General features: G+C 35.5%; 1 protein-coding gene across 1 annotated transcript in view; it reads left to right on the top strand.

The window, feature by feature from the left end:
* Positions 1–16,292, top strand: part of FBXO28 (F-box protein 28) — a 41,709-nt gene extending 25,417 nt beyond the window's left edge. Inside the window, exons 4-5 of the mRNA XM_037823100.1 lie at positions 9,049–9,244; positions 11,506–16,292. Coding sequence (XP_037679028.1) covers positions 9,049–9,244; positions 11,506–11,900 — 591 coding nt within the window. The 3' untranslated portion in view covers positions 11,901–16,292. The remainder of the gene's footprint in view (positions 1–9,048; positions 9,245–11,505) is intronic.
* The last annotated feature ends 5,444 nt before the right edge of the window (positions 16,293–21,736 follow it).

The raw sequence follows: 21,736 nt of genomic DNA, 5'->3' as shown, positions 1-21,736 counted from the left end.
AAACCACATAATTATATTGGGAAGGAGGGATGGTGCTATATGTTGGGGTAGAAGTGGAAGAGAAAGAGCTAAATTCTCATATTTCATTATAGGAAATAAAGTATATGATCCCTAACACCAAAAAATCAGCAAGTAACAATATAAACAGGTAATTAGAACTATAAAGGTAAAACTTAAATGACTAAAAAAGTAGAAAGTAGTCATCTCTGGGGAATAGGTCATAAGGGAAAGGATGGAAGGTGGACAGCTGTTTTTCGTATCAAGTCTTATAAAGCTGTTGAATTCTTTATGTTCATGTAAAATTGGATAGAAAAATAAATATATTGCATGGGAACTTGAAAAAATAAAGCAAATTATGCTTTTTGAAAAATAAATGACTGCGCTTATAAAATTATATAATAATTGATTCTCCATTGACTAATGCAGAAGTCCGACTTTATTATGGTTAGCTTTGATAAATTAACATAAGATTCTCTCAACTGCAATAGTCTGAAGGTGTAAATGATATTCATGGTATCATTTATTACTGTACCAATCTAAGCATAAGCATGATACAGTGAACTGTGTATGTTAGCAATGATGATGGTTGTTTATTACATTTGATTTGTTACCATACTTTTTTGAAGTAAGCAGAAATTTTATACCCAAGCTCTTCAAACAATATTACAAACACAAAGTATCCTTTTAAAAAGTGTCCCAAATCAAACTGAAGGCACATCATCAAAATAAAACACTGACATGAAGAATTCTTTGAGGCTATAGTATTTTCACATTACTTTGTTTTTAACCATTGGAATGTTCAGTAGGTCACAAGTTAAACATTTTTTAAAGACATGAAATAATGTTTTTTTGTTTGTTTGTTTGTTTGTTTTTTAAATACAACCATAAAATAGAGGAACTTAAGCAGAGATCAGATCTGCTTGATACATAGGATGGGGCAACCTCATACATAATACAACATTAATCTTTCCCCAAAAAAGCTTGCTACAAAAACTCCCATGTTTCATGTTTAAAAATAAAGCAATCTCATTTAGAAAACTCAAGACATTAATAAAGCCTATTCTTCCCCTCAGATTTATAGTTGCTTATCTTTATTTTGAAACTAAATTTATGAGACAAGGACACATTTTGTTACACTAAAAATCACAGCCAAGAGCAACAAATTACAAATGTTCAATTTTTAAAAAACAAAAATGTTTTCCTTCCTAAAATGTAAACATACCGTAAATAAAATATACATGGTATTCCAGGTATAGAAATACTGGTAATTCACATATGAAAGAGATGTATTTTGGTATATTTGGTGGTAGGATTTTTGTTTGACTTAAGTATAAAGCACTTCACCAAAAGAACCAGGCTGCTATTATTTAAAACATCCACACTTAGACTTCCAGGAATATGGCGGAGTAGGGAGCTCCAGGACTCAGTCCTCCCACCAGAACAACTATTAAACAGGCAGAAGCTGTTCTGGAACAACTATTTTAAAACTCCAGAGGACAGAAGAACACTGTACAGCATCCAGGGAAGAGCAGAAGTGGCAGATAAATTATTGTAAAGAGCTCTAAATTGCTCTCTGCACAGTGGTGGCTACCAGCATCCATGCCCCACTCTTGCAGCACGCCAATACAGGGTCCAGTCCCAGGCTAACCGCTGGTGACAAAAGGGGACATAAAAATCCTCTTCCCCAAGAACAGGGGTAGGCACAGCCAGTTACTGATCATGGCTTTTGATTAGCGAATTCAGATCACTAGTTCCCAGCTCTAGTTTCAACCAACCATAGACGAAGGGAACAGCAGCCATTTTTTCAACCCATCCCCAACAAAGGCAGAGGCAACAGTTGTTACAGCCCTCCCTGGGCAGGAGCAAAGGTGGTGAAGATTGAAAGATGCAGTGCTTCCTTGGAGTTGTAGGGGATAATTAGCTGAAGGGCTGCATTTTTGCTAGGCAGGCTAGGAAAGCTCAACTTCAGGGAGCCATAGGAGAAACTTTGGGTACTCTTCCCGATCCCCTCCCCAGGGCACTCTGGAACCCGTCTGCATCCCCTTCATGGGTCCCTGGCCCTGTTTTGGCTGGGAAAGACTGACTTGGAAAAGTCCTCTCCAGGGTGTCATTCCTCCCAGAATTTGCCCTCCAAGAAAAAGCAGCTTAAGACAACAAAAGGAGTATAAAAAACTGTAGAGGCACAGTCTGGGACAAAGGCCTGAGAGCTTCAAACACCTGGAAAAGGGAGGTCTGTCTCCTGAGAAACAGAGGGACAACCAAACTCCTATAAGCAGGGGAAATCCAAAACAACTAATAAGCAAAAGCCCGGGACAAGACAGAGGCCCAGAAAGGGGAAACTGGCACACTGCATTCTTCTTGGGCAGACCTTTCTGACAGGAGGGCAGAAGCTCAAGAAAATCTCTTATCACCAACTGGTTAAAAAATCAAGAAAATCCCAAGGAGTAAATCCCAGACTTAACATTTTAAAATATTAAAATGTACAGTGTGCAACAAAAGAGTGCAAGACAAACAAACAGGAAATGGTGGCCCATCCAAAGGAAAAGGACAGAAATACAGAAACACCAATGAAGAAGACAAGAATGTAGACATACCAAACAAAGCCTTTGAAAAACTGATCTTAAAAATGTTCAAGGAGATGAAGAGAAAGTACTGAAGGATATCAGGAAAACAATGAAAAACAAAAATAGTCTAAGACAGTTATAGGACACCATCAAAAGCACCAATATATGCATTATGGGAGTCCCAGGAGAAGAAAGAGGGAAAGGGGCAGAAGGAATAGTCAAAGAAATAATGACAGAATTTCCCAAACTTAGCCAGAGATGTGAATATGCACATCCTAGAAGCTCAGAGAATACCAAACAGAATAGACATGAAGAAGAATACACCCTGTCATAAATTGATTATACCATCAAATGCAAAACAAGGAGAGAGTTCTGAAAGTGGCAAGGGAACAGAAATATGTTATATACAAGGCCCAATCAGATTGAGTGCTGATTTCTCATCAGAAACCACAGAGGCAAGATTGGTCAGTGGGTTGAAATACTTAAAGTGTTGAAAGAAAACAACCACCAGCCAACAATTTTATATCCAGTGAAAATTTCTTTCAAAAATAAGGGAGATTGATTCTTGGAGATGATTGTACAACTGTGTAGCTTATACAGTTATACCTTATGGCTCACATGCCCTTTGTCCAGTGTATGGACAGATGAGTAGAAAAACGGGAACAAAAATTGAATGAGTGATGGGGGGCTTAGGGGATATGGGATGTTTTGGGTATTCTTGTATTTTTGTTTTTGTTTTTAGAGCGGTGAAGGTGTTCAGGGTTGATTTTGGTGATGAATGCATGGCTGTGTGATGGTACTCTGGACAGTTGATTGTGCACTGTGGATGGCTGTGGGGTGGTGAATATATCTCAGTAAAACTGATTTGGGGGGGTAAAAAAGAGGGAGAGATTAAGACATTCTCAGGTAAACAAAAGCTGAGGGAGTTCATCACCACTAGGCCGGCCATCTAAGCAGTCCTTAAAGGGAGATCTTCAGACTGAAAGGAAAGGACACTAGGCAGTAGTTCAAAGCCACATAAAAAAAAAAATAAAGACTTGCATTAAAGGTACCTTTTTGGGTAATTATACATGCCAGTATTATTGTATTATTTGGTATTTAACCCCACTTCTTACTTCCTATGGGTGCCAAAATGCAAATGCATAAAAAATAATGGTAAATCTAGGTTTCTGGATGTATAAAATACAAAGATATAAGTGGTAATAAGTACAGAAAAAAATGGTGGTATAAGAAAAGTATATGTGCCTGTTATTGAAGTTGGTATCAAATCAAATATGATTGTTATAATATTTAGGATGTTAACTTTTAACCCCATGGTAACCAAGGAAAACATATGAAAAACATATCCAGATAGAAATGAGATGGCACTCAATATGATACAACACAAAAATGCAAATAAATATAAAAGCAGGCTTTAATGGACGAGAGGGACAAAAAAGTTATAAGACTTACAAAAGCTAAAGAGCAAAATAGCAGAAGAATTTTCTATATTATCATTAGTGACTTTAAATGTAAATGGATTAAAACTCCAGTGACAAGGCAGAGATAAGCAGAATGGATAGAAAAGCATGACCCAACTATATGCTGTCTGCAAGAGACTCAACCTTAAATTCAAATATACAAGTAGGCTGAGGTGAAAGGGCAGAAAAACTATACCATTCAATTAGTAACCAAAAGAGAGCTGGGGTGGCTATACAATTATCAGATAAAGTAGACTATAAGTAAAAAACAGTTACGAAGGGCAAAGATGGTCATTATGTCCTGATAAAGGGTACAATTCAACAGGAAGATGTAACAATTATAAATACATATGTACCTAACAGCAGGGCACCAAAATAAATAAAGCAAATACTGACAGATGTAAAGGGAGAAACTGACAGTTCTACCTTAATAGTAGGAGACTTTAACATGCCACTCTCAATAATGGATAGAATATCTAGTCAGAAGATCAGTCAGGAAGTACAAGACTTGAATGATACACTAAACCAACTAGACCTGACAGACATATCTAGAACATTGCATCCAACAAAAACAGAATATACATTCTTCTTAGCACCCATGGATCATTCTCCAGGATAGGCTATATGTTGGGTCACAAAACAAGTCTCAATAAATTAAAAAAGTATTGAAATCATTCAATGTATGCTTTCTGACCACAGCAGAATGAAACTAAAAATCAGTAACAGAGGGAGAAATGAAAAACTCAAAAATATGTGGAAATTGAACAACATACTCTTAAACGGCCAATGGGTGAAAGAGGAAATCAGAAGCAAAATTAGGAAGTATCTTGAGGAAAATGAAAAGTACAACATCCCAAAACTTATGGGGTGCAGCAAAGGCAGTACTGAGGGAAATTTACAGCTCTAAATGCTTATATTTAAAAAAAAGAAAGATGTCAAAGCAGAGACCTAACCTTAAAACTGAAAGAACTAGAAAAAGAAGAGCAAACTAAATATAAAGTGAGCAGAAGGAAGGAAATAACAAAGATTAGAGCAGAGATAAATGAAACAAAACAACTAAAAAAACAAAAAACCACAATACAATCACCAAAACTAAAAGTTGGTTTTTTGAAAAGATCAATAAAATAGGCAAACCTTAGCTAGACTGACAAAGAAAAGAGGCTACAAATAATGAAAATCAGAAATAAAAAGAGAGATATTACTACCAACCCTGCTGAAATAAAAAGGACTATAAGAGGAAACTATGAAAAACTGTATGCCAATAAATTAGATAACCCAGATGAAATGGACATATAAACTACCTACATTAACTCAAGAAGAAATACAACATCTCAACAAACCAGTTACTTGTAAAGAGATTGAATCAGTAATCAAAAAACCTTCCAACAAAGAAAAAGCACAGGATCAGATGACTTCACAGGGGAATTCTACCAAACACTCTAGGAGTTAACTCCAATTCTGCTTAAACTCATCCAAAAAATTGAAGAGGAGGGAACACTCCCTAACAAGGCCAACATCACCTTCATACCAAAGATGGATAAAGATACCTCAAGGAAAGAAAACTATAGACCAGTACCTCTTATGAATATAGATGTAAAAATTCTCAAAATACTGACAAACTGAATCCAACATCATATTAAAAGAATGGTACACCATGATTAAGTGGGATTTATGTTGTGTCAATATAAGAAAATCAATTAATGCAAAATACCACATTAACAAAATGAAGGGAAAAAACACATGATCATCTCAATTGATGCAGAAAAGGCATTTGACAAAATCCAGTACCCTGTCTTGATAAAAACATGGAACACTAAGATTAGAAGGAAGCTTCCTCAACATGATTAAGGACATATATGAAAAGCCCACAGCTAACATCCTACTTAATAGTAAAAGACTGAAAGCTTTCCATCTGAGATCAGGAACAAGACAAAGATGCCCACTGTCACCACTGTTACTCAACATTGTACTGTAAGTTCTTGCCAGAGCAATTTGGTAATAAAAAGAAACAAAGGCATCCAAATTGGAAATGAAGAAATAAAACTTTCCCTATTTGAAGATTATGTGATCCTATATACAGAAAACTCTGAAAAATCCACAACATAGTTCCTAGAGCTAATAAAGAAATTCAGCAGAGTGGCAGGGTATAAGAACAAAACTCCAAAATCAGTAATGTTTCTATACACAAAAAATGAAGAGTCAGAAGTCAAGAAAAAAATTCCATTCACAATATCAAGCAAAATAATCAGGTATTAAGGAATAAATCTAACCAAAGATGTAAAGGTCTTGTACAAAGAAAACTACAATACACTGCTCAAAGAAATTAAAGAAGAACTAAATAAATAGGAGGATTTTCTGTGTTCATGGATTGGAAGACTGAATATCATTAAGATGTTAGCATTACCCAAAGCAATTTAAAGATTAAATGCAACCCCATCCGAAGTTCCAACAGCCTTCTTTGCAGAAACAGAAAAGCCAGTCATCAAATTTATATGTAAGGTAAGGGACCCCAAATAGCTAAAGCCATCTTGAAATAGAAGAACAAGGTTGGAGGACTCATACTTCCCAGTCTTAAAACTTATTACAAAGCCAGAGTAATCAAAACAGCATGGTACTGGCCCAAGGACATAGACCCATGGAACAGAATCGAGAGCTCAGAAATCAAACCTCACATTTGTGGCCAACTGAGTTTTGACAAGGTGGCAAAGATCATTCCATCCAGAAAGAACAGTCTCTTCAACAGATGGTTTGGGGAAAACTGTATCTCCATTTGGGAAAAAAGAAAAAAAGGAGAACTTTACATCACACCATATACAAAAATCTACTCAAAATGGATCAGAGATATCAGATTCCTAGAAGAAAAACTTAGGGAAGCGTCTTCAGGACCTTGTGTTAGGCAACGGTTTCTTACATCAAAAGTGCAAGCAATAAAAGAAAAATAGATAAATAGGACTTTATCATGAAAGTAAAATGACAATCTATACAATGGGAGAAAATATTTAGAGACCACATGTCTGATAAATGATTAATATCCAGAATATATAAAGAAATCCTTTAACTTAACAAAAAGACAAATAGCCCAATTAAAAAATGGTTAGAAGACTTGAACAAACATCTCTCCAAAGAAGATACACAAAATTCTTGTGCCAAAACGCACAAGAAAAGATATTCAAGATCATTAGCCATCAAGGAAATGCAAATCAAAACCAGGAAATTTCACACCCATTAAAATGGCTGCTATTAAAAAAAAGAGAAAAAATAACAAATGTTGGGTTGGATGCAGAGAAATAGGAACATTAATTCATTGCTAGTGGCAATGTAAAATAGTGTAGCCACTGTGGAAGACTTTGGCAGTGGTTCCTCAGAATGCTAAAGAGGCAGTAGTCTAAGGAAAGTTCAATAGCCATCCCAGCAAAAGAGTTAGGAACCAGAATTTATAAGAGCTTCGTTTCTTCTCCACATATGTTGTTACGCCTTGTGTTTCCCTGTTGCAATTATTAAAGCACGAAAGGATCTCTTGCTATCTCCAGGAGCAAGGAAGTGGGATCTGAGAAAGCCTCATTCCAATCCATAGCAAGTCTTAGAGAAATAAAAATTCAAGAGTTGGAGCCTGTGGTAGCAATGCAAAAGAGAGAAGGAAATCAGGTTGACTTCTGGGGCTTTAGAAAACAGATCAGGGCTGGAGTTAAGTGAGCTTGGGGAATAAGACAGTATCAGTTAGGGTAATCCCCCACCCTCAACACCATGCAGGATTTAATTTCTTAGTTTAGTTTGCTAGTTTCTTTAGCAATTTATGTATCTCTCTTACTTTTATCACTTATTTTACACATCTGTCTCCCCAATTAGACTGATTTCCTTCAGAGCAGAAGCCAAATTTTGTTCATGCCGAGTCCCTAGCCCTACCACAATGCCTGGTACCAAAAAGGTGCCTAATAAATAGAAGTATGTGAAGTATTGTAACAGGCCCCAAAGCTTTGTATTATAGATGGCAGTGCTGTCAATGACCAGTACATCCTTTAAATCATTCAGTAGGTCTTTACAAGGAGTCACTTCTCTCCCTATTTATCCATTTTCTTTTTCTGATACACTTTATAATTGTGTAAAATAGCACACTTTGGAGAGTATTAAAACTAAAAGTGTGCATTCTATGAGATGCTGAAGGTTCATTTCTGATTACCTATCCTGGACAAATACTTGCACATTTACACAAGGAGTTATTTTATGGATGTTCAATAGAAACATCATTTAAATAAAATGAAATGTTGGAAACAATTTAAATTTCCATCAATAGAGGAAATGTTTTAAAAATATGGTATATTTATATAGCTTTTTTTTCATTATTATAAAACTTTAATTTTCATTTATTGATTTGGTATAAACAACCCATCCTATAAACTTCATATAATCATCTTTGAAAAGAAGGATAACTATTTTTGTTTTAGAGAATTGTTTTTTTTTAAAGGTGCTCTAAAAAAGAAAGTTACATCTATAAATAAAATTTCTTTGTGTTACTTCTTACAAAGCATCCTTCAATGAGTTTTGTACTATAAGTGATTTTGCTTCTTTGAAAGTAATTTGCACACTTAACATTTTTTATCTTCTTGGGGCAACTTTCTTTTCTCCACAAAAACCCAAGTAAGAGAACATTGTACCAATTTACTTTTACTTCCTTCCTGTTTGCTGAGTTTAAAATGGGTAGAGGAGAGAATGTGAAATTGGTACATGAAGTACATAAAATGCAAAGACCCTGGTTAATTGACAGCAGATCCATTAATAAAACATATCCTGCAAAAAAGAGTAATGCAGAACTTGAAGTGTCCAAACATGTTGTAGATGGCTGGTCAGGTGTTCCCAATGATACAGTAAATTGGTCAATTCACCATGACAGCTGTTACCCAGAGAGCAGCACCATAAGCAAAATAGAAACTCACCAGGGCCAAATATTCCTCCTTCTCTAAAAGTTTTAGCCATTTTCTATTAAGAAAAAAGAATCTGAAGTGCTAATGAGAAATTCATCATTTTAGGTGATCGATGAAATTTATCGAGTGTTGAGATACGTCAATTCTACCAGAGCCCCTCAGCGAGCTCATGAAGTACTTCAAGAATTAAGGGATATTTCCTCCATGGCAATGGAATACTTTGATGAGAAGATTGTTCCAATTCTAAAGAGGAAATTACCAGGATCAGATGTGTCTGGGAGACTCATGGGCTCTCCTCCAGGTACTCTTATTTATAATATGTTCAGTTTATAATCAGATTCATAGTCTTAATGTGCTTTTTTCGCTTAACCATGTATCTTAATTTTCTGTGTCGATAAATATTTATCTACAGCATCCTTTTTAATGACTGGATTATACACCATAACTGATCCTCTACTGTTAGATATATTTGTTTCCAGTTTTCAGCATTTAAACTAAACTCTGAAGACCAATTTTGTGGCTAAATCTTTGCACATATCCACAACTGTTGACTTAGAATAAATTTGTTGGAAGTAGAGTTGCTGGGTCAAAGATTTTATATATATGTACATGTGTGTGTATGTTTGTTGATGCTTCTGATTAGTTAATAACATTCATTTTTAAACAGAATTAAATACACCAGATAAAATCCAAAAGAATTCTTCGTGGAAATATCTAGTTTAAATGAGCCCCCAAAGTGTCTGCTGCTACTTTAGAAGACAGAGTGCGTAAAGCTATTTTGAACATTGTCATTTCTTCTTTGGTAGCTATTTTGCAAAAGTATATTGAATCCTAGAGATTTGTGCAGTTATCTACTGAGAGAATGTTCAGTGTCTTCACACCTTGAAAATATTTTAAATTAGGAAAAATGTTAATAAAACTTACTGTTTTATTGGATTAGTTAGCTCCTTACAATACTCAGTGGGTCAACTGAATGGCTTTTTGTAATTTAATAGTAAAGCCTACTGCATCTCAGAATTAATGTATCTATAATTTATTGAGTACCAGTTATATGCACAGCACTATACTGTGCCGTGTGGTGACTAAAAAGAAGGATAATATGTAGCGTCTGCTCTAAAGATCTTACTATTTCAGAAAGCAACACATATCAGACTCAAATTACCATAGACAAGAGAAATATTTTAAGGCATTGTCCAGTTAAATGCCAAATGAATAGCAGAGACAAATTATTAAGGAGGAAAAGATCATTCTTGGCTTGTCTGATTGAGACATCAGAAGAGGTAAGAATTGATCTGAGCCTTGATGTATGAATGGAAGATGAATAAGGAGGGAAGAAAGGAGAATGTATCAGTCAAAGAAAACATGGTTATATAGAAATATAAGGAGGAAATTAGCATGATACGTTTAGGGTACGATGGATGTATCTGGTCCTCTTAGAAAACCTTCAGGAGATAAGTTTTTTTAAAAAAAATAGGTTATTAGTTGAAAATATTAGTTTATGCCTATGGTACTCACCAGCTAAATTGATTATTCCTAAAACAAAATTGCTCCATAGCCATCCTGTAACCATGTCAGAAATTCTTTATGTTTTGTTATATACCCATTTTTTGATGGGAGTTTTTATTGCTTGACTAAAGACAATTTTACATATAACTAAGTGCAAGGAGAACTTAAAGCCATGATGGTCCTGTACTTACAATTTGAAACTTTATGTTTACTTATGTAAAATAAGATAGAAAATAACTTTTTTCTAATTTTGCTACTTGTAATTTCTTACTAAGTCCTAAAAACTGTTTTTAATATTTTAAATCCAAGTTTATGCCATTAAATGCCTTTATCCATTTGTTGGCAGTCCACACATTGCGACATCAGCATGAGAATCATAATTCGAACTAATTTATACCTAAAACAAGGCATCCAGTGAATCCATTAGACCAAGTAGATTGCAAAGAAGAAATTATCAGAAGTAATACAATAAGGATACTCCACTTTGAAATAACTTTAATTAATCAAATATTACTGGTAGGGAATTTTTGTTTATGCATTTTATTTTTTATTGTGGTAAATATATATATAACAAAATTTACCATTTTAGCCTTTTGAAAGCATATAATTCAGTGGCATTAGTTAGTTTTACAATATTGTGCTACCATCATCACCTTCCATTACTAAAACTTTTCAACACCCAAAACAGAACTCTGTACCCATTAAGTAGCAACTTTCCGTTTCCTTTCCACTAATCCCTTAGTGGGAAGGAATCTTTCTATCTCTGTGAATCTGCTTATTCTATATAATTCATGTAAGTGGAATAATGCGATATTTGTCATTTCATGTCTGGGTTATTTCACTGAGCATAATGTTTTCAGGTTTCATCCACAGTTGTATGTATCGAAACCTCCGTTCCTTTTTATGGTTGAATAATATTCCATTGTATGGATGTACCACATTTTGTTTATTCATTCATTGGTTAATGGACATTTAGGATGTTTCCACTTTTTGGCTATTGTGGGTAGGAAAATGTTTTAAATGATTAAGTGACCATTTTAAACTGTTTCTCCACAGTCCCAGGACCTTCTGCCACACTAACAACAATGCAGCTCTTCTCCAAGCAAAACCCTTCAAGACAAGAGGTTACCAAACTCCAGCAGCAGGTTAAAACAAATGGTGCTGGTGTGACTGTTCTCAGGCGTGAAATTTCTGAGCTTCGCACCAAAGTGCAAGAGCAACAGAAACAGCTTCAAGACCAGGATCAGAAACTGCTAGAGCAGACCCAGATCATAGGTGAACAGAATGCACGGTTGGCCGAGCTGGAACGCAAACTGAGAGAAGTAATGGAAAGTGCAGTAGGAAACTCCTCAGGATCTGGGCAGAATGAGGAGTCTCCTCGGAAACGGAAAAAGGCAGTGGAAGCCATAGACTCTCTTAGGAAATCTAAACGTCTTCGGAATAGAAAGTAAATTGGAATGTGCTTCTGGCTCCAGAGGAAGACGTGGCTTAGTTGCTTAAGCAGTTATGCATATCAGGACACTGTGAGCAACACAGTGTCCCCTTAGGCTTCTAGGCTTTTAGAACACAATTTAAACTTGAACTCTTATGGTTGGGAAATTCTTTTCCTGCTTCTCCTGGTTGTACTGATGCACAGAATCTTTTTACTTTGCAATGGATTTGTACTAACCAGATCTGTTCTATCATGTTTTGAGGAGTTAACTTTTTTCCTGTGCAGATAATGTTTAAAGTGAGTTTGTTTCTGCATATATGCACATTACATAAGGATCTTAAACCCAGCCTTGACAAACTAGAATTAAGTTTAAATACAGAAAATGTCCTGTTCACTTGAAAGGAAAGACCTACTTTTTAAATGGACACTATCTTGTTTAAAAAAAAAAAAAGTTAACTTTTTGTTATAAGTGACCTTTGTCTGGAATGTCTGAAAAGTAAATGCTTTTTGGTATTGAAGTAATGGGTAACTAAAATGGACTTGCATAGTATTGACTGTAGAAGGGGCCTCTACAGTATTGACTATATATTTTTATAAACTACTGGTAAGGGACTTACCCAGTTGTTATATACATGTTTTCAGATCTCTTGGGGCCATGTCCTACATCTGCATGGATGGATGCATGCATTGCCTAGTCAGTTCACTTAAAAACCTCTTGCACTGGTATGGATCTTGAACCGTTGTACTTCTCTACTTTTTAGAGCAGCTTCTTAGATTATTTAATCGCTTAGCATCTTCCACCACAACAGGGTGCCCCTAGAGAGGAAATTGTTGGTCCATTTGTCCTCCAGTTTTACGGGGCAAGAGACTATTGAATCCTGTTGCTTTATCTGTTCTCTGTAGGATTCAGGTACACTGGCTAAGGCAGTACCCCAAATTCCAAGGCTGTTTCTATCAATATCAGACCTCTGTTAACTAGTACTGTTCCTTACTCTGTGTTGCTCACTGGTCAAATGTGGTGATTGAGTAGGCAACAGACTTATGGGATGCAACTTTGCAATTGAAACAAAGTTCATTGAAAATAATTGTACTATGAAAAAGCATTTTGATCATTTCATTTCGGGGGGCAGGGTGACCTGAGAGAAGCTTTTTTTATTTAAATTTCAAGTTTTCCTTATCTTACAATTTTAAACAAAAGCTTTATTTTTTTTTTGCACTCCTCTTTTGAGCTTATAACTGGAAAAGCATGTCTTGCACTGTTCAACCTTCTGAGTGATCATTTTTAACAACCTCCAAATTGTATAGTCATTATTTTCCCCAGCTGTATATTTTTGAGGATTTATTCAACTATCACTGTCCTAGTTTTTTTTTTAGTTTTTTATTTTGAAATAATTTCAAACTTATAAGACATTTGCAAAAATAATACAATCCCCATAGAGAAAACTCCCACTTACCCCATACCCCCAGATACCCAGTTCTATCACTAGTTTTATTTTAATGTACTAAATGATATAGCTATTATTTGACTGTTAAATTCTTTTAAATAACTATTGTGTTGCGTTTCAGTAGATTTAGGTGTAATATAGAAAACCATCCCTTTCCAGGTGGGAGTTTGACAGCTGTATAAAACCTAAGGGTTTGGTATGTACCTTAGTTGAATAAAAGCACAAGGTTACCACCTTTTACAAGCATCCGACATAACATGGTTATGCATCCTTTAGATTAACCTCACCAAACGAAACTTTCCTATCCATTTTTAATATTGTCCTTAACATAATATTGTCCTTAGATTTTGATCAAGTCTATGTCTAACTTTGAAATTCCATTTACGATGTAGTATGTTTTCAATGAAAAACCATAAAGTAATATCTAAGTGTTTCATGGTTTGTTGGGAAGATATTTTTAAAATAAACAATTTCCATAAAAACATTTGTCAGCCAAGGTCATCCATAAAAGTCCCTGTCTGGAACTCATTTTCTTAGCAGGTCTCATTTTTGTAATCATAGGATGTAGCCATATTGTCATAACTTTGGAGGACTGGAATACTCATGGCCTTTAATAGTCTGCTTTTCTAGTATTGGAAGACTTTTTTAGAGTAACAAAGTACACGTGTGTAGGTTTTCTATGTATGATCCTTATGCATCAAAGGGACGTAACCTCAGATTATTTCTTTAATAGATGTTCATGAATTAGCAAGCATTTCCTGAATTTCTTTTTAAACTACATCTATATACCCTAAATGGAACTATAGTCTTCCATTAGTGAACATGAGTATAAGGCTTTCATAGTAAGCATTCACACTAGTAGAAGATAGGTTTTCTATTTCAAAATCCAAATTTCTACAGCATACAATTGTAATCGTGTCCATAAGGCTAATGAGCTGCACTTGTTAATGCATGAATGTTCCGCTAACAGTAGGGAGAATAAAGCACTACAGTTCAGTTGTTTAAGAGTAGCTAAGACACGTTAGGAAACTGCCTTCACCATTAATCAGTACAGTTATTTGATAGCTGTTATATTTGCATTTGGTTAGCATAGTGGTGTTTAAGGTTCAACAAATCACAAATTATTTTGAGCAACTAAAACTTGTCATTTGTTATAGGAAAATTGTATAGTAGCCACCTGAGAGAGAACCATCCTGCCCTGCATTGTAAGTTAGTAATTTAAATGCTGTTTATTTTTAATATTATGTTGTCTTAGAGCAACATTTCACAAAGTATTCCCATTGTCTTCCTTGGCTGTTTTTCAGAGGAGAGTTCTCTATTTTAATGGATCATGCCCACTTGTAAATTTATTATGGAACAACACTACAGACCTGTTTCAAAATGTGAAAAGGCATATATAAGAAATTAAGAGGACTGACCCCATTCCCTCACCCCAGCCAGATCCTTTGCTTATATCCTGCGTGGTCTTGGTTTACTTAACTCTGAGGTTATAGAACCTGTTGTTTTTCAAACTCCTCTTTTGATGTATAGAGCCTGGAAATAATGGGGCAAACATTATTTATAGAGACCACTGGGGTGTCATCAGGTCTAAAGCCACTGGTTTTGGAGGCAACTTTTTTTGTAAAACATGTATGTTTTTTGGAGTACTGAACCTTACAGGGGCTTGCCTTAATCTCTAGTAGTTTTGAGATGTATGCGCTTATTGTTCTACATGTAAAAATGTTAAAATATTATCTATGTAGCCCCAAAGGTGGGTAAAACAGAGTATAAGTAATGCCTAAATAAATAAGCTAAAAGGTGTCACTACAGCTGAATTTTTAAGAGAAAATGGGCATATGGAAATAGGCTATGTGTAATAAACAAAAATAATGGCACCTTAAGATTGCACTATTTTATGCATTATTTTATATGCCATTTCATAGCCTGCACTTTAATCTCCAAAGAAACAGTGTATGACGTTCCAGTTGTTCCTTATTAATGAACTTTTTCCTAAGACAGGGAACTTAATTCTATTTTACTATACTGAATTAGTTTCTTGGAGGTTGATTCCTTTTTTGAGTTCTCTGTTTCCTTAGCCATAATATTTTCTAGGATCTGGGAACTCCCTATCTTGTCTATTTCCAACAATATATAATCTTAATTTAATGTAATATAAATCTCATTTTTGGTGATCAGCACATTCTTATATCCTACTGTATCAATGAGTACCCACTTGTTACACTTACCGAACCCTCTAAAAATATATGCTGAAATAAGGTTTGAAGCTAGGAATAAAAAGCATTCTGAAGGGAAACATTCTGTATGATGCAGTCTCTTGGACGTTGATTAGTACTGATATAAAATCTAGTTTGATTTGCTATACAGTTTTTTGACTTGGAATATATCTGCATTCCTCTAACTAGTACACAAAAAGTTAATAAGTTAAAACTACTAAAAAACAATAACAGACTTATATAAGCCTGCCACTAAGGCAAATTATTAAAAAAAAAAAACTAAAGTAATCTACAAAATGAGACTGGTAATTAATTGACCACTGTTTACTATGATTTTACTTTCAATAGCAATACAATTATGTTGGTGATAAAGACAATAGGCTTAAGTAATGTTGGCCTATCCCAGCTTCCTAAGAATGTTTTTTAAATTTCTAAAGTTCACAAATTAAATCTTAAGCTTTTCCTGTTGCGTCTGAAGAAAACAATGAGATTTAGAGGCATTTATGTAATATATTGGGTCCACTGCTAAAGTATATTGGTCCATATTCAAAGCTAATACCAAAAGGTGTCAGAAGTGTTTAAAATTCCTTTATGTGGTACTATGTCTGTTTACCTATGCTCGTGGGCAGCAGTAAATTAACTAGTTTACCTTTTGGAATTTTAATTGTTTATGACCTAATTCAATTATTGGAAAATGAAAAGCACCTCCCGATCACACAACAGGGTACAGAAATAAATGTGTTGTTACCAGTGCTACTTGTTTTCTTTGTATTTCGTGCACAAAAGAATATGAAAACAAATACCATATTAATAACTACCATCTCTTGAAGCACTGTATTGTGTGGATTTTACATATGTTATTTTAGTCCTCACAGCCACTTTTAAAGGAGGTTATACTCTACATGGGAAAGTTGAACTCAGGTTAAGCAGCTTGTCCACAGTGTTTCACAAATGACTAAGTAGGATTTCAGCCCAGACCTACTTGCCTCCAAAGCTTATGTACTTCCCACTACACTGTGCTATGTTCTAATAAAGCTGGGAGCTGAGTTAGATTCTAAATTGCATTAATTCTAAATTCTAAGGTTAATAATAAATGGATGCTCATTCCATACATTAGCAACTAGAAGCAGTCAATGCCAAAGTCATGCTGAGTAGCATATAGAACTTACGAGCATGAAAAATCTGGACTTGGAAGCAACTTTTATTCCAAAAGTTTTTAGCAATGGATTCACCCTAGGCATGCAAATAGAAGGGAACGTTTTTATGGCTTCTAGAACCTGTAATCTTAAGTAGGAGGCAGTCCCAGTGGTAGATGTGTTCTAAGGCCTCTAGCCTTGGCTTATAGTCACCCTGGTATATATTATATATGCTACCAGTCAATACAAAAGTAGTAACCACTAATTCTTTGGCCCTGCCAGGGGAGAATACAGATTTTTTTTCCTCAACTTCCTTCCAGCTCCAAAACTAAATGCTTACTCATCAAATAATCAGATAAATCTTACTTCTTTAAGAATCAATGTTTCTTAAAGATGTAATAACCATGATGGAGAATTGCTGAAAACAAAGTTCCCTTAGGAAGAGTAAACTTCTCTGATACATGCTTTACCCAGCTTGTTCACAAAAAAAGACAGATGACTTTATGCTTAAGAGTAAGAGGGATAGCAGTATCCCAGCATCATGCTGTATTCTAGTAATCAAGATATCAAAGAAAGCCTAGAAAAATTAAGACTGCTGCTTTGTATCCCAATCTTCAGAAGGTAGATGAATAAAGAAATATTTATTTCTACATTTTCCAGATGGTTCAGTTGCTGCCTTGTAAGTCACATTGTTAGAAAACCAAGGATCTACTAGCACTCTTGTTTTTCTTAAAAAAAAATATATATATATATATATATATATATAACATATATATATATATCCTTTATTTATAAACTTCCCCATTTTGTAATTTATTTCCTGAAACAGTTCTTATAGGACCCATTAAAGATGATCTCTTGTCCAGAAGTGTCTCAACTTGTTTGTATATATTACTCTGGTTTTCGGTGAGTCATTTCCTCAAAGCAAAATTATAGGAAATCATGAGAGGAAAAAAAACATTGGTATTTGAGCAAAAAACACAAATTATGACTAGAAAGGATATACGAATCAAGGATGAACTTCCTGAAATTCAGTAAATTCTACTCACAGAAATCACAACTAAAAAGCTTTCAACTTTCTCAACTTTTGCATTTTTTCTTTAGATAGAACAAAAGTCAATTTCTAATTAACTGATTTAAGAGTCTGTGAAGCAGCACTGTAAATAATAAAGGCAGCTCCAAAACAGAAGACCTAAGGTGTGCACTTCTGTGTTCAAACACAAGCGAGCAGCCCTCTATTCTCAAGACTAAACAAAAGACTTAAAAGTACTTGGGAAAAGTGGAAGGGAGGACTAAATTGTTTTCATTTCAGGATGGGTGGGGGCTTACAATAGAGTGCTTTAGCACTGTAGACAGCCATTTTCCATACGCCTATGCACTGCCACAGCAGCTGCTCTCTATTCCTAAAATTTGTGTGAAATGCAGCTTGTGCCATCCTCCTAAGAGGACACAAAAGAAATGAATGTCAAGGGGTTAACACCATCCCAGCACATGGAAAGCTCGTGATAAATAGTGGTCATATATAAAGATACTGATATAGCTATGGAAATGGAGATAGAGATTATACACTCTGTGTACTAATACCACGGCACCGAGGGATCCTCTCTCCCCTTCCCCCTAGGGGCAGTGGTTACAGTGAGCATAGGTGTGGTCCCAGGTGGAGTGAAGTACATCTGGCTCTACTGGTCTCACTCCAGACACAGCTGCTCAAGGAGCTTACATAATGCACTGGCGTGAGTCTTGGCTTTAAAAAATACTCAGATGCTTATTTTTAAATGTACTTTCTCAAAGCACAGGAAACAATGTTGTCTAATCTTACAGGTTTTCAAGTCTCCCAGGGAAAGGTATTTTCAGTCTATCTTAGTTTTGGCATCTCTTAAAATCCTAGAGCATAACGAGACGGTCGAGATGATTTTAGGGAAATTAACAATATCTTGTTTTCTAGGAGTGATCTGCACAAGGTTACATGCCTTGATAACAGCAAGTCAGGGTCACTTAAATCTCTCCTCTCCTAACGATCATACTGCTTTTTGCACTGCTTACCTGCCCCTCTAACAGCCAACAGAGAGAAAACCAGTTGTTGAAGTGTTCTATTTCCACCATGGGCTGAGAAGTGAGACAGAAGGAGGGGACCTTGGGATGCCTTTAGTAGAATGAAGAGAGGCGCCTCTTCAAAACTCCCTCCAGTGCTGGGCAATAGATATTATCACCATCTTAAGAGGCAACTTGGTAAGCATTAAGTATATCTGCTCTGATACCAGAATAAATGGACTCCTAATTCCAGCTCGATCAAGTTAGCTGCTAGCATCTTGGGTACTTACTCTCTGAGGCTTAGTTTCATCATTTGTAAAACAGTTCTTACCTCATAGGGTTGTTGCAAAAATTAAATAATCCAAATAGGCCATCAGTCCCATGTATGTGCTTTACAAATGTTCTTGTTAAAGACAATGAAGAACAGTATCATGTTACTTGCACAAAACAACTCAAGTGAATTTCCATGATATATTTCTCTCCTGAAAAAAGCCAGAAGTTCCTGAAGGTCATTGCCTTGAAAAATGTGGACTGTAGATCAAAAGCCTTTGAATCACCTAGGAGTTTCTTTGAAATGTATAATCCTCATCCCTACCAGATCAAAATCTGCATTTTAAACAAGACCCCCAGGTGATTAGTTTACACTTTAAAAGTTGAGAAGCACTATGATTTCCTTGATACTGCACAATTCAGCTCCCCATATATTTAGCCTGGAGGGGGAGAGGGAGAAGGGGAGGGGAAAGGGGAGAGGGAGAGGGCAAAGGCCTGGGACAGTTTTTACTTCAGGTCATGACCATCAGCATACCTGAACAGAACAGTTTTATCATCTTGGGTGTTCTAAAAAAACTGTCTATTAAAATCCCCATCAGTATCATACCAGTCACTAACTTTAAAGAATAAAGAAACTATTTTAAAAATCTGAAGGTCCATCAATAGAGAACTCGTTAAGTAAATTGTGATAAATGCTTACAATGGAATACTGGGCAGTTATAAAAAGATAATGAAGACATTATTTGTATGCTAATATGAAAAGATCTCCAAAGATGATTGTTAAGGGGGGGAAAGCAAGGTAAAAAATGGTATCTATATGTTCTAGTTTGCTAATGCTGCCAGAATGCAAAACACCAGAGATGGATTGGCTTTTATAAAAGGGGGTTTATTTGGTTACATAGTTACAGTCTTAAGGCCATAAAATACATCAGCAATCGGGTACCTTCACTGGAAGATGGCCAGTGGCATCCAGAAAACCTCTGTTAGCTGGGAATGCATGTGGCTGGCGTCTGCTCCAAAGTTCTGGTTTCAAAATGGCTTTCTCCCAGGATGTTCCTCTCTAGGCAGCAGTTCCTCAAAAATGTCACTCTTAGTTGCACTTGGGGTATTTGTCCTCTCTTTTAGCTTCTCTGGAGCAACAGTCTGCTTTCAATGGCCATCTTCAAACTGTCTCTCAACTGCAGTTCCTGTGCTTTCTTCAAAGTGTCCCTCTTGGCTGTAGCTCCTCTTCAAAATGTCACTCACAGCTGCACTGAGTTCCTTCTGTTTGTCAGCTCATTTATATGGCTCCACTGATCAAGGCCCACCCTGAATGGGTGGGGCCATGTCTCCATGGAAATATCTCATCAGAGTTATCACCTACAGTTGGGTGGGGCACATTTCCATGCAAACAACCTAATCCAAACGTTCCAACTTAATCCCCACTAATATGTCTGCCCCACAAGATTGCATCAAATAATATGGCTTTCTCTGGGGGACATAATACATTCAAACCAGCACAGTATAGCATACTAACTTTTGCGTAAAAAAAAAAAACAAAAAAAAAAAACAGGGAACTAATGTACTGCTATCTAGTTGCACACATATGCATAAAGAAACCCTGGAAAAACATGCAAGAAATTAATAACAGTGATTATATATTGTGGTTGGGCAATGGGAAACAGGTGTTGCCTGGAAATGTGTTACCTATTCAAAAACTTAAATTTAAAATGCATGAATTATGGTCTTTTTTGAATGTAGTTTACATTTATTGTAACTGAATTTTGGCACATTTGATAGCAGTTATGATAGGGAAAGGGGGTGGAGAGAAAATAGTTTAAAGGATCGATGATTGGGTTTTCCATAATCTTTTTTTATTAGCTTTATTAAGGAATACATTAAATGCAATGAAATGCACCTATTTTAAATGTAGTTCTTTGCATTTTGTCAAATGTATATATCTGTGTAATCACCACCATAACCAGGATATAGAATATATAGAACAAAAGGTTCCCTTTGATCCTTCCGGTCACCCCCGTGCCCCACCCCAGCTTTAGGCAACCACCAATCTGCTTTCTATCACTATAAATTAGCTTTATCTTTTCTACAATTTTGTATAAAAGAAATAATACCTTTTTAGAAGAGGATGTATTCTTTTGAGAAAGACTTTTTCATTCAGAATAATGTTTTTGAGATCCATACATGTTGATGAGTGTTCAATAATTCATTCCTTTTTATTAATAAGTAGTATTCCATTGTATGGACATATCAGAATTTCTTTATCCAGTTCCCTATTGATAGATATTTAGTTTGTGTCCAGCTTTGGGTTATTATGAATAAATCTACCATGAACATTCGTGTAGAAGTCTTTGTGTGAATATGTTTTCATTTCTCTTGAGTAAATACCTAGGGGTGGAATGGCTGAGTCATATGATAAGTGTATATTTAACTTTAACTTTCAAAAAAGCCAAACTGTTTCCCAAAATGATTGTAACATTTTACATTCCCATCAGAAATGAATCAGAGTTTCAGTTGTTCCACATCCTCACAACATTTAGTATGATCAGTCTTTTTAATTTTAGCATAATCATTACAATGGGTGTGTGGTAGCATTTCATTATGGTTTAAATTTGTATTTACATGAAAATTGATGATGTAAAGTATCTTTTCATGTGCTTACTAGACATTTATATATCTTCTTTAGTGAAGTGTCTTCAAATTTTTGTCCATTATGCGGGGATTACTTGTCTAGTTATTATTGAGTTCTTTATGTATTCTGCA

This window comes from Choloepus didactylus, chromosome 2 (genome assembly GCF_015220235.1).
Source record: "Choloepus didactylus isolate mChoDid1 chromosome 2, mChoDid1.pri, whole genome shotgun sequence".
Classification (NCBI taxonomy): domain Eukaryota; kingdom Metazoa; phylum Chordata; class Mammalia; order Pilosa; family Megalonychidae; genus Choloepus; species Choloepus didactylus.
This window is presented reverse-complemented; position numbering and strand designations above follow the sequence as displayed.